This window comes from Colias croceus, chromosome 2 (genome assembly GCF_905220415.1).
Source record: "Colias croceus chromosome 2, ilColCroc2.1".
NCBI lineage: Eukaryota > Metazoa > Arthropoda > Insecta > Lepidoptera > Pieridae > Colias > Colias croceus.
Window position 1 is genome coordinate 355,991 of NC_059538.1, and position 14,039 is coordinate 370,029.

A 14,039-nucleotide genomic window follows, 5' to 3' on the forward strand; every position below is an offset into this window, starting at 1 on the left:
ATTTGAATAGCGGTTTCGCTAAAACGAACAAAGTAATTGGTCGTTTAATTTTGTGTTTCACACAAACAGCACTGTTATTTTGAATAGATTGCAATACCTACTTACCAAGAGCACAACCGATACCTATATAGTAAATTAAGTTAAGTTGTTATGTTTAAGTTTCGTATGCTTTAACAACACAAAAAACAAATCTCTCCTTTTTCTAAGTGTAAAAATTTACTTTATTATCAACTAGCTTACCGCCCGCGGCTTCACCCGCTTTGACTGAAACCTAATAAATTATATAGGTACTAAAACCTTCCTCTTGAATCACTCTATCTATTTAAAAAACCGCATCAAAATCCGTTGCGTATTTTGAAAGATTTAAGCATACAAAGGGACATAAGGACAGAGAAAATGACTTTGATATGTAGTGATGATAGTTTCTGTAAACTATTGCTAATAAAGTTTTGTTAGTCACAGTGTACTTGTAACATATTTACAAAATCTGCACATATACCAAAATATTTTGTTTATTTGATAGTAACTTAGTGGGACGCACGCGTGTCCGTAAACGTTGGTTTCACAAGTTTTATGTAAGTTTTACGATGAAATAACCCAGATTTCGATCGACCCAAGAATAATTTTTTCCTTATTTAATTTTAACGTATGTTTGGAAAGTATTTTAAGGTTATGTAATCGAAGAATTATTAATGAATTAACATGATTTTTTAATATTTGAATATTTTTGGCAAATACCTACATCTAACGCAGGACGCGTTGGCTTTTCTAATGATATCGTCGTTGTAAATAATATAAAGAACTAGCTGCTCCGCGCCGTTTCACCCCCGTGGCTCCTCTCCTGTTGGTCGTAGCGTGATCATAGCCTTCCTCGATAAAGCTATCTAACACCGAAAGAATTTTTCAAATCGGACCTGTAGTTCCCGAGATTAGCGCGTTCAAACAAAAGAGCAAACTCTTCAGCTTTATAATATTAGTATAGATATGAAAAATTCAATCACAAGGCGGTATTTGAACCCGCGGAAAACTTTAAAAATTGATGAGGTAAAACAAAAGGTTAGGTATATTGCTAAACAAGAAAAAGTAATTAAGACATAAACAAAAAGGTACAAGATTATCGGACTCATTTGACTATTTTAAATTTAATACGAGATAAATAATAAATTTAAATGATTTTAGAGGCTAATAAAGCTGGCAATGTTAATGAGCTAGCTCATTTTTTAATTGATAAGTAAACAAGTAGTGGATTATAATGTGATAGATTATTATTCAGCAAACCACAAAACATATTTATTAGCTTTACTTGTAGCTTTGCATGTCGTTAGCACGTAAGTAACCGATTTTATTTTGACAGATTTAATTCAAACTACGTTCACAAGGATGGGTATCAATTATTATAAGTTGTATTATAGGTCCGAGCGGTCCGCCCCGGCTTCGCCCGTGGTATCTACATGTTTACGTTGCCTCTACTTACGAATCATCCTCGTACTTCAAGGAATATTATAATAAAAGAAATATCAAAATCAGTCCACCCATTGAAGCCATGACCAAAGGAAATATGGATTCATTCTTATATTACATAGAGATAATTTCATGAGCCGGCTTACCGTGTTTTTTTTAACTATATTAATTATTATTCCAAAACATCACCCTTAGGAAGTATTTTCCTCAGATTCAATAGTTCCTAATACAATCTAGAGTAGGTACTATAAATACCCACATGTGCTTGTAACAACATACCGGTTTCGTGAAAACACTTTCGTTTTAAAAATCGCAAGTCACGATGACAAAAGATTAACCGGTGTCATAACTTGGGTCACTGTTGCGAAAAACGTATGATTTGAGAAGCTTCGTCATGTATTAAATTGTTGCAATGTAGGATGAACACGTTTGAGATGCTTCGTAATTTTTATTTGATTCAGATATTATCGCTGATTTCGTAACATCTCAGAAACTCGATATTTTCTAGGTGCTTACTTTGTCAGTTGTCTAGTTCTAGATATCTCAATTTAGAATGAACTATATTATTATATTATATGTTTAATTATGTATTTGAAAAGATTAAATCCAAGAAGAGTATTAAGTAGGTATCAGACCTACCTCTTACCACTTTTACGCAGTCGGAGTTTTACATGCTAAAATAGGGTGGTTATTCCATAATCTTAGTACGAATTACAAACATTAAAACACAGAATAATACCAAAAATATAAATGTAAATACTAAATAATATTACTAAATGTAGGTATTTAGGTAATCAGAAAACCCCAGTGCATATAATATTATACGCAATAATTTTGCAACGTATGTCGAATCACACGCGCCCGAGTTAGGATATTAGAAAGTATACGTATAACTTTTTTAACACAAATACATATAATTTTGCACGTCATACAATTGTTATTTGAAAGTGAAAATCACGGAGAAATTTTAAATGCAGTTATTTTAGCCATTATGCTGAACTCATGAAGTGAATTTATATTTACATCCCCAGAAATTATGCAATACTGTAAACATAAATTCGCATTATTATTCTGTGCTTTTCAATTATTTTAAATAACCTTTTTTAAATTCAGAGCATTCAAAATAAATAGAGGTACCTACATTGTACAGTTTTCAATATTATGTTTCGTATGATCGAATAATTCTCCAAATTATGGCGTTGCTAATAATAATTAATGTAGTTCAACAACCTTTACAACAGACGAACTGCATAAGGTGGGAAATCTCTGTTATAAAACATTTAATTCAAACTGGCACGAACTTAAACAAATAAAGTCAAAAGTACCTGCCCCGAAGAGTATAGTAATTACTAATTATATTACATATATTATTATTTTAGCGACCTACCCAGTTGGAATAGTTAAGGCCTAAGCGCCATCTGGCAACTGGTGAACGCTTCTTGGGTGAACGACAACAGTGGCTACAATTTTTTTTATACTCCGATGTTTTTTTATTAAAATAAAAGCTTAACATTTACTTGAACAAAATCAAATAATCAATTTACGATATATTTATGATTATGACTGTACTGTGACCACAGTATTACCATATTTCCTACAGTATGGCGACGAATGTACTTGTGCAGAGAAACGGAGGGGAACTGGCGGGGGGTCGGGCGACGCGGGCCGCTTAATGCAATCACGCTGAGTTTGCATTAACTATCGCGAAAGGACGACGCAGTCGTATTTTTTGTGTAATAATTTTATTATACATAGGTACTTACATATTCTATTATGGCGCGCAAAAACTGTTCCGTTTACGGATGTAAATCTACATTGAAATCCCAGAAGGAAACAATATTTCAGAAAGATTGTATTAATTGTATCTGATTAAAATCAAAGCTATGTATATGTTGTCCTCATTATTTTCTAATCAGATTGTACATCCCAATGCGAATGCATTACTTAGTTAAATGGTATAATATACAATTAAGAACATCCAAAAATAAAGTGTCCACGTAAATAATATTTAGCAGTGCAATATCTGTAATTATATATTTATGAACAAATAATTACATCAGATTTAATAATCGCAATTATTTTGAATGTACATATGAATAAATGATTTCATCATAATATTAATAATCAAAATTGTTTTATTTCCCATTTGTTGCAACCCTAGCGTATTTTCGTGTGGCAGCGTAAGTACCTACGCTGGCGGCGGCATCGCGCGACATCAAAGGCGTTTCCTTACTGTAGGAAATAATATTGTAATACTGTGACTGTGACCTCGTCTGTGACTTTAATAGTTTAGATCTATATTAATTATCTGTTGACTTGACTGTTGACATTTCAAAATTATTGACAGTTGGAGACAATTGGAGTTGTTGTTGACAGTTGTGTGAAATTTTTGTTGAATGTTGATTTCCCGCGAATCGGAATCTTTTTATTTTTTTTGAATTAAAATACTGTAATTGGTGCCGTATCTACCGTATCTTTTTTATGTACCTACCTTTTGGATTTATATTTCGAAATAATCTAAATCTGATAACTTGAACGGGGCAATCAATTAACATCAAAAATTATTTTTAAAGTCTGTTCGTTTTATTGATTTTATTTGGTCAAGATTGTTTCATAGAAAGTAACTGATTATTTAGGAACTCTTACATATTATTAATGGCTAAACAACTAGCAGAAGTTGAAATTCACGCGGCCGAGACTGCCGATGATGATGAGAATTTGGACATCAGTGTTGATCTTATAGACGACGGACTTTATTTAGGTAAAGATTTTTCTATAACTTGTGTGCAGTGAGATTTACTGTGAGCCTGTAAGGCTTGCAATCCATAAATCTAATATAAGTTGGAAGGCATTCTTGTTATACTTTCTTTGCTAGTAATTTAATGTAGGCATATTTAAACGCAGTTTTAAATGTACAATAAAATTTTTATATTGGGCCAAATCGGGTTCTTAAGTTTCATGTATGTAGATAGTTTAAAATTAAATAATTAATTTTCTGTTTAGTCAAACAGATATTGTTTATTCTACATAGTGTGTATTACTTTCAGGTAACCTAGCATGTGCGAGAGACCACAAAACGCTAGAACGTCTCAATGTGACACATGTGCTGACAATCGACCTGGTACCACTACCAAGAACAGTCTTAGATTGCAGTAAACTTATCTTTAAATTCGTCAAATGTGAGTTATTGATCATTTGTATTGAATAACTCTTTCAAAGAATTTATGATCTAGCAAAAGATGCTGATAAAACTTTTGTGTATTATAGACACATAAAACAGCACTTATGGGCGCATGAGACTAGATTCTATAAAATAATTCCACCTCAAACTCAAACATTTATTTATTCAATTAGACTTCTTCTAGAAGAACTTTTGAATCAACATATTTTTAACATTTACCTCAATTACCTATTTTATACAATAATCATCAAATTGACTACTTATTTGATTGAATTTTGATTAATTTGCATTTTTTCAGTGGCTGATATACCGAAAGAAGATTTAATTAGTCAACTGCCAGATTGCAATGAGTTCATCAAGCAAGCTATTGCTGGTGGAGGCACTGTGCTGGTCCATTGGTAATATAATAGTATCAAAATTTTTATTATTTTAAACATTAAAATTGAAAAGAATATTATGATGTTGTAATCATTATCTTAGCAAAAATAGTTACTGCTACTGACAAAAGAAATCTTTTTCATACTTATTGGAATCATTAAATAATTTGAGACTTGATTTTATTTTGAGACTTGATATTTTTCAATATGAAAAAGCTCAAATGCAAAAATTAGTTCTAATGGCTTATTTTACTTTAACCTTGTTTTAGTTTAAAAGTTAATTTTCTCTTGAAGTTTCTACAGGTATTAATAGTTTTCCTTTTTCCTCAACAGCTACTTTGGTGTATCAAGATCAGCGGCAGTAGTAATTGCGTATATAATGGAAAAGTATGGGCTTTGTTACGAAGAAGCATTCGTTCTTGTGAAGAGTAAGAGACGGTTTATTGGTCCAAATGTGGGCTTTGTGGCCCAACTCAAGCTGTTTGGACATATGGGGTACTTGATAAATAGAGAGGACCCTAGGTACAAGCAGTTTAGGTTGAAAATGGCTGGGCAGAAGTTGAAACAAGGTAAGGCAGATATTACAGATTTTTTTATATGTTGGTAAAAACTTAGGGGGTCAGCAAATTATTAAAGTAATATTATGTTGTTCTTTTTAAATAATGGCTAAGGTTTCCATATTTTGGTTATTTTAAATGTCCTTGTTTATTATCTGGCTGTAGGTTTCAAGCAATGTTCATAGTTTTGTCCTGTTTTGCGTGCACTTCTTTTATTTATGAATTCACTTGAATATCATGAATTATACAGTGAAAAAATTTATTTTATATTGAACAAAATATATAAAAAAAAAATAATTTGATTAGTTTCAAAACAATATTATTATTGTTACAGTGAAAATCCTGCCGCAACTATTCGCAGACTTAATAAAACCAGATCCTGGTTTGATTAGAGAGCGACCAGACCCAATAGTATACCGCTGTAAGAAGTGCCGTCGCATCGTCGCCAGTCAGAGTAACATAATACCCCACATTCCTAAGCAAGTGAAGATCGAACTAGCCAAGAAAGGCATCAGGCCTCCGCCCAGTAAGCTAACGGGGTTGACTTGTGCAGAGAATGGTCAGTTGTTAATTGATAAGCTAAAGAGCTTGGCCTGCCAGATCATGGATGGGGATGAGTGTGGTGTGACGGTGCAGGATGGTGAGGAGGGATCTAGTCAGGTGAGTGTTAGCCAACTAGTAGGTAATTTATTTATTTAATATCCCTCCCGCGGCTTCGCCCGCTTCGTCTAACTACCCAATAAATGATATATGTACTAAAGACTTCCTCAAGAATCACCCCACCTTTAAAATAAAATTGCGTAGTTTTGAGGATTTAACTTAAAGCATACATCTGTAAATATTCGTAACAACATTAGTTGCAAACAAAGAATTAGTAGTAGATGAAATGTTGAATTTGAAAAAAAATATTGTAATAATTCCATTTGTTTTTGTGAGTATGAATGAAGATTACTTGTTACAGTATGTCTTAGAAAAAGATTTTTATAAACTCATTTAGGCGTCATACAATATTATAACAATTTATTAATGTCTTTCCAGGTACTCGACGGCTACCATGAAACAAACCTAGTAGAATCAAGCATAGCGGCCCGGGCAGATCTGCCCACAGTGTGCCGTCTCATGTGGTTCGTGGAGCCGATGCGGTGGATGGAGGACGTGGGGCAGGCGCCGCAGGGCAGGCTCAACTGCCCCAAGTGTCGCACCAAGCTGGGCAGCTTCAGCTGGCTTATGGGTACGTGCAAATGTTTATTTATTCAATTAGACTTCTTTTAGCCCTTTTAATTTCATAACATAGTTATACTATTTACCATGGTAAGTACTTGGAGCACTAATATGGGCTTGGGGCAATGTGTGGGGCATATTTCATACGGCATGTTGATCTGCCGCATGAAACTGGGCAGCTTCAGCTGGCTAATGAAATCTGCCCCATCCTCACATACCCAATGTGAGGATCGGGCAGATTTCATAAGGCAAGTTGAAATGCCCCAAGCGCTGCGTGCTGTAGAAAGCTGGGCAAGCTATACTGTGTACAGGATGTGTCTATTTCTAATTTCTAATATATTGGTTACCTATTCAGCAAAATGTCGTCAGCAGGTTATCGACCACTTTTCAACTGTATACTGATTGAATAAAAAATATTACATAAATATTAAATTTAATTACTTTGAATTTCAGGTTGCAAATGCCCATGCGGTCAAAAGGTGGCCCCAGCATTCTACCTGGTGCCTTCCAAAGTGGAGTGGTCGAACATCGTACAGAATGTACAAGTTACTGTTTAGAACAGATTTTAACTTTATATACAAAAATTGTATATTGGATTGACTTGAAAATGTGGTATTTGCAATGAAAACAATATGATAGTTGTTGTAAAGATGTATTTTAGTCCACGAGAACGTTCGTGGCACGCGGAGTTGTAAAACGCGTGTGACGTCACTCATTAGGGTTGCGCGTGCCATTGATATGAATTATTAAGTCATCAAAAACAGCTTGTTGTGTACTTGTTTAGCAATAGCTTAAGTCTGGGATTTTAGGGAGTACTTGATTCTTCTGGCAATCGAATGACAGTGGGCCTTAGACAAACGTACGTAACGCCATGGAATAGAAACTGCTAACGCTAATTATTGACATAAGCTCATGACATTTTGGTAATGGTTCGATCACACTACCAACGACGCAGACGACCACGACCAAAGTTCCAATCTTGCCGAAATTTGTTCAAAATCAATATTAAAATCTCCCGTCATTCTGGTACTCAGGAATAAAAAAATTCGAGGTCAATTAATAAAAAGAAATAGGGTTTTTTGCGATTTTCGCCGAGACGGTAAGTTTATCATACAATCACCTGAACCAAAATTGTATATAATCTAATTATCTATAAAAAAGGTTAAATACATTTTTTTCTAGGAGCCACCGTTTCTATGAAAAACCTGTTTGTTTATCCATTGATCTCAATTTTTTTTTTCCAAACACCAATACGACAGGAAATTCTTAAATTTCATTTTTAATTGTGTTTTGCACAATTTTATTTAATTGCGACTGGATGAAAATTTTGTTCGTGGTCGTCGTTGTCGTTGGTAGGGTGACCGAATCCTTATGCAAAACATCATACGCTTATGTCAATTTCTATCGATAGCGTATTCTATTCCTTGGCGTTTTGACGTTTGGCTAAGGCCCAGTGTCAGCATAAATTACTTTTGCTCTCGTAAATATTCATAAAAACATTTTGATTTTAATTTGTGGATACGAAGTTCAGTCATAAGGCTGATTGTTGCTGTCTGATCATTTTGTTTTTTTGCCCTCTTTATTTTCTCCGATAATTCGGTACATTTACTGCACACGTCGACACGCGGTGTGTTAAAGCCAATATTATAATTTCTATTAAAAATGTTACGGAAAAAAAATTCCTTAACTTTCAAAGACGTATCAATTTGTTGTTCTTGGTACATTCTCCACATTTTTTTAATATTCAGGTCAGACGATACATATTTTCTCTCAGATGTGGCAGAACGGCAATAATGCGCCTCAATGCATTTAAACGATTCTATGAACTGCATAACACTCCGCTGAGTTTTTCATCGACGCTCTATCGCCGCCACGTCGATCTTCTGGTAGAAGTCCAGTAGTCAAAAGTTTTTGAAATTCTTCTAAGTCTATTTTTAGAATTTTCAAAAATATGGCTTGACAAACCCGCAACAATTTATAAGACTTGATAAATGTTTTGACGTACATTGCAGTAAACGTTTTGGATTCATTTCGTTGTTGAACTTTACGTCTGCGGCGAGCTGGAACTTGTTTTCAAATATTTTAAAATGAAATTGTCTTGATGTTTTTTCTCTCTTTTTGCGTAAAAATCAGAATGAAATTTTCTGACATCTTGCGGGGTTATTTTGCCTAGACAGTGGCGGATATGCACTTAGACCCCTCAAGTACAGCTCGCCCGAAAATATACTTCGCCACCAGTTTTACGTCTGGGATAAAATAACTGTTCCCGGCTAAGAATGATTAAAATAAAAAGCAAGGATTTCCACAGGTAAACATTTATTATGTTATTCATAATTAGGTAAGTAATAGAGATTGTTACATTGATTTTTAATAAAGTGTAGGGTGACCATATTTCGATTGCTGGTCGCAAACTCACCTCGACATATAATAGCCAATTTAACACGCTTTATATTATTTTCATTATTTTACTTTCTTTATTACTATAAATATTATGATATTCTTCATTTTACAGTTTTAAAAAATTACACGATGCTATGTCATCTAAAACATTACAATAAAATGTAATAATTTGATATTATGTACCCTGAGAGAATTTCGATAAATAGCTTAGTGGCAGAGCGATTGAGGGCTATACCCGGTAGGTTGTGGGTTAAAATCCTGCTCATAATAGATTTTTTTCAGCAGATTTCTAGGCAAACGGGGATCTATTGATTCGGGTAAATGCATATTGCATATAAAATAAAATTCTTGTAATTTGTTTACAATAGAATTCCAGAATTCATTATCTTTTTCAATTTTTTCATATTCTAAACCACACAATAAAAATACAGTATTCGCGGTTTGCTATAGGCCCTGTACCTGATAACAATAATTATAATTTGTTTTTAGTTTTATTTTATTTAGCATGTTATCTTTAGTGCAAAAGGTAATTTTTTTCGTCTATTGCTTCAAATGGCGCAAAGTTTGCTGCGCTTGCAGGGCACTTCATTTCGACTATAGCGTTCACATCTATCAAATCATCTGGACTTGCTCCGAGAAAATGTAGATTTTCGTCGATAAACAACCCAGATAGTTCAATATGAAGACCTAAAAGTGTGTCGGCATCTTTCAGTGCGATGGGTTCATTTTCATTTTCGTATTTTGTGGCATCATTACCTTTAAATTTACTATATATCAATTGTTTTATAATGTTTTGGCCAGATGTGGTATCTCTTAGTTTGCAGACTTGACCTGAGAATGAAGCTGTCAACCTCATTTTTCGTTGCTTCAACCGTTCTTGGTTGGCTCCTTGACCTATAGTTTTTATTTGAATTTCATGCCTCTGACTCGCACTTTGACTTAATTCTAATAACAGTTCGTCTTTCTTTTTTTGAAAAACTTTACTGTCGAGGTCTGCTTCTTTCTCCATACCCCGATAATGCTCATCTGCATGTGCAACATTTCTTTTGATTCGTTTCTATTTGTGTCTGCTTTCCTTTTGTTTTTAGAAGCAATACGGTTTAAATATTTTGTAGGTATTTCGGTATTTTTTGATCTGATTGGTACATCGATGAAATTACATGAAAAATACACAAAAAATATAGAACATGATGGACAACCAATAAAAAATGAGCACTGCATGCACTTTAAAAATACGTTACAACACATTCATACATTACAACAAATTTCGCGATAATAGAATGAAATTGTTCAGCTATATTATTTGTGTGAGCCATTAAAAGACTTTCTGCATTCGTTATAGGAAGGCTCAAAATAGAAAAAAATGTCATACCATAAACCACATTTTTTCATTTCACGGACTAAATTGTCACCACTTATTTCTTTGCAAAAATAAGGTTTACATTTGTCGTGGTCACCGAAGACATAGCATGGACTATTTAACAAATCTTGTTTTAAATTATTAATTTTTTGCTCCACTGTCATATTTGGTAACTTTGAATTAAAATCTACAGCGCCTTTTAAGGCCTTTTAAAATTTGCTAATTCTTTGTTGTAGGTGTCAATTAAATCTTTCGCACTACCTTATTTCTGTGTCTTTTTTTAATGTTTCAAGGTTCACCGTATTCATGATTTAGTAATGACCATGCAGACCATTTTACTTTTGCTGGCAAATTCTCCTTTTCGTGTATTTTATCATCCATACACGTCTCACAGTTGCTATACATACAGGTTTTGAAATATTTGTCGCACACTAATAATAAATTTCTCTATGTTATTGTACAGGGTTTTGCCCCTATTGTATTTTTTTTTACATGGTCACAACAATTTTTCCAATCTTCATTTGTAATGGAGTTGAATACATCTAAAGCCAATTCTTTAATATTTTTTGCTCCAACATTTTGCGAAGCAATCTTTCTTTTTGCTTGTGCCCAAATCAATTCTATTGGATTGGTCACAGTGATAAGGCGGTAACCTTACCACTGTGTGACCGTGTTGCCCCAATAATTCATCAATTTCATAAACTGGATCTGGTTTATATTTCTTTGCCAGCTGAACAAGAGAAGGTTTCCTTAGGTGTAGATCAAAGGGAATATTATTTTCTAACAACCACATTTTTATTTCATCAACCTCGTTGGCTGGTGTTGGACATTTATTTTTTACCACCGAGTGGTAGGGAGCATTTTCCATAACAAAGATTGAGGGTTCTCTTATATTTGGTAATAGTTTTTCAGTAACCCCATTTTTTGAAAGTTTGTCTGGTTCATCTCAGAGTGATAATCTTCTTGTTTATTTAAACCACTAAAGATTAAAAGAATATTAGGCACAAAGCCTTTTTCACTTCCAGCATGTACTAAAATCCATCTCTTTCCTTTAGAAATGTCTGTAGTCACACCTTCTGTATCTATTGACTGCCAACATTTTTAAACTTTATAGCTTGAATGTATATAACTTTCATCCAAGTAAATGATTTCCTTCTGAATTTCTTCTGGCAAACTTCTATGTCCATTATAGCTTGCAGATACATCTCTCTTTTGTGTGCTATAATGGGTTTTTCAAGGAGAACCTGCCTATTGGATTTACTTTTTGTATAGCGAAATCCAATCTTTTTTAAAAGTTTTCGCAAATGCTCACAACTTCCATCATACCCAATGTCATCACGTAGCTGAGCCAATAATTTGCCAATCGTCGGTACTTCCTTTTTTACGGTGTAAAAAAAAATGAATCTTTTGGCGTATTGGGCAGATGTCAAAGTCATCTAAAGTCTTTGATGGTCTACCTCTCCTATGTTTGGCTGGTGTTGAAAATTTTCCTTAATTTTTACTCCCTTGCTCTACTATCCAGCGTACTGTGCTTTTGCAGAAACCCCTATAACAAACGGATTAGGATGAATAAAATCAAATAGATCATATACATCTATACATATAATAAATCTGTAGAAGGATCAATTCTGTACATTGAAAATATTGAAAAAATAAATAGCAGGGGGTGTTACTGGATCGATACCAAACCCAAATATGTGATTAAAAATTTTTTTGTCTGTCTGTCTGTCTGTCTGTCTGTATGTGAAGGCATCACGTGAAAACTAGCGGTTCGATTTCGATGAAACTTGGTATAATTATACCTTATTATCCTGGGCGTAAAATAGGATACTTTTTATCCTGGAAAAATACGTAGAAAAAAATTAATCTTAATTTTTCAGTTTTATCCATAGACGTTGTTCCGTAGAACCGCGAACACACGTTGCGTATTATTATAGGCCTAGCCGTATTTGGGAATTGGGTCCAGTAGATATTTATAAGAATTCGCCGTCCCCGGAGAATAAAATGATAATCGCCATTACCATAGTTTTATTGTTATGCGATATTTGAAGCCTACGTAGCTTAATACATCTATACAATTTTTTTTGTATTTTTTCTCCTGTTATCCACAAAGTTATAGGATATTACAATTGTATTCACTGCTTTTTCCCAGAACATATTCGTACTAGAAAAAAAAGATAGTAATATGATAGTGAAAAAGTTTCTTCACTCTTTATGTGGTAATAACTTTTACAATAATATTCTCGGAAAAAAGAAACGGCGAAATAATGACGAACGCCTATTATCATTTTATTCTCGTAAAAATATGTTTTGGCGCCATTCGTATGATCATGTACATTATGATCACGATGTAGATCAGGAAGACTGATTTTAATTATTTTTTAGTGTCTTCATTTTTTATGTAATAATAGTTGATTACTCTAATATTGTTTAAAAAAAACCCAGAATAAAAGTTCATTGGATATTATCCATTAATGCATATGTCCAATATAAACGAGAATAAAATGATAAGTGTGTATTAGTAAATTTACATTTCAGTCAAATGCTACTAACTTTTTAAATTTTAATTATCTTCAGTTCTCTTAAAGTTATTAAAAATATTTTGAAACATAATAAAAGGTTAAAAAATTAGCTACCTCTGAGCCTTTTTTTATCTCTACGTCTATTGCTTTGCGAGTTATAGACAATTATCGGTTTTTTATTTCTCCTGAAAAGTTGTGTTTTTGCTGTTATCATTTTATTCTCCGGGGACGGCGAGATGTTATTGACAGAGGTACTCAAAATGGAGAAATAACCATCCACGCGAAGACCGACATCCGCGCGGACGGAGTCGCGGGCGGAAGCTAGTTTAACATATTTTTATAGTAGCTTAAAACTAAAACTTCCTTTATTTTATTAATTTTTTTTAATGTAGGAGGCCAGTGTCCCTGTGCTACTCTAGTAAGTGGTTAGTAAGCTAAATCTAAAATATGATTTTTTTCTTATGGTTTGATTGATTCATAGCTATATGAAAACAGTTATCACTATACTATGTAGTAAAATCTAAACTAGGTAATTTATTTGAGGCTGGTTGGATTGGATATAACTCCTTGACTCAAATTGTGCTAGTCGCACTATAAAAACTAGTTTTTGTTTCATACAAATAACCTCAAATTAAATTGCGAAAACGTAATAATCGCCATACATACATTAAACACTCGTCACTAATGGAATATTCTATTTTACGTAGTACTGAGCAAAAATAAATGGAATTTCACCGGTATATTCTGCTGTACGTTTGTAAACGTTTTCCAAATCAGTCAATAACCTTCTAGCTTGAAATTCGGACAAACACCGAATGAAAACTTTATACACGACATCACGGACACCGCTACGTTTAACCTTTTTCATGATGTCTCCTTTTTAAGGTTCCGTAGCCAAAATGGCAAAAACGGAACCCTTATAGTTTCGTCATGTCCGTCTGTCCGTCCGTCTGTCCGTCT

The 14,039-nt window shown here is 33.6% G+C and overlaps 1 protein-coding gene and 1 long non-coding RNA gene across 3 annotated transcripts; one reads left to right on the forward strand and one right to left on the reverse strand.

The window, feature by feature from the left end:
* The first annotated feature begins 3,865 nt into the window (after nt 1-3,865).
* LOC123702724 (dual specificity protein phosphatase MPK-4-like) lies at nt 3,866-7,706 on the forward strand. Of its 2 annotated transcripts, none has more exons than XM_045650515.1 (8): nt 3,866-3,944; nt 4,098-4,222; nt 4,509-4,640; nt 4,941-5,040; nt 5,353-5,588; nt 5,911-6,236; nt 6,615-6,807; nt 7,251-7,706. In XM_045650515.1, coding segments are annotated over exons 1-8 (1,218 nt in total). In that variant the 5' UTR covers nt 3,866-3,942; the 3' UTR covers nt 7,355-7,706. The 2 variants fall into 2 exon arrangements, with proteins under 2 accessions (XP_045506471.1, XP_045506478.1); XM_045650522.1 differs by having other exon boundaries at nt 3,900-3,917.
* A 1,390-nt stretch (nt 7,707-9,096) lies between these two features.
* On the reverse strand, nt 9,097-13,955 carry LOC123702523. Its single transcript, XR_006752889.1, has 2 exons — nt 13,815-13,955; nt 9,097-12,103 (listed from the first exon to the last, which is right to left on the reverse strand). It is a non-coding gene; the product is annotated as an uncharacterized LOC123702523 (long non-coding RNA).
* Between the last annotated feature and the right edge of the window lie 84 nt (nt 13,956-14,039).

What these genes read in the sequence shown, in the direction of transcription:
- LOC123702724 (XM_045650515.1), top strand. An exon ending in GTGAGGAGGGATCTAGTCAG is followed by an intron (nt 6,237 to 6,614) that starts GTGAGTGTTAGC and finishes ATGTCTTTCCAG; the next exon opens with GTACTCGACGGCTACCATGA. An exon ending in CAGCTTCAGCTGGCTTATGG is followed by an intron (nt 6,808 to 7,250) that starts GTACGTGCAAAT and finishes TTTGAATTTCAG; the next exon opens with GTTGCAAATGCCCATGCGGT.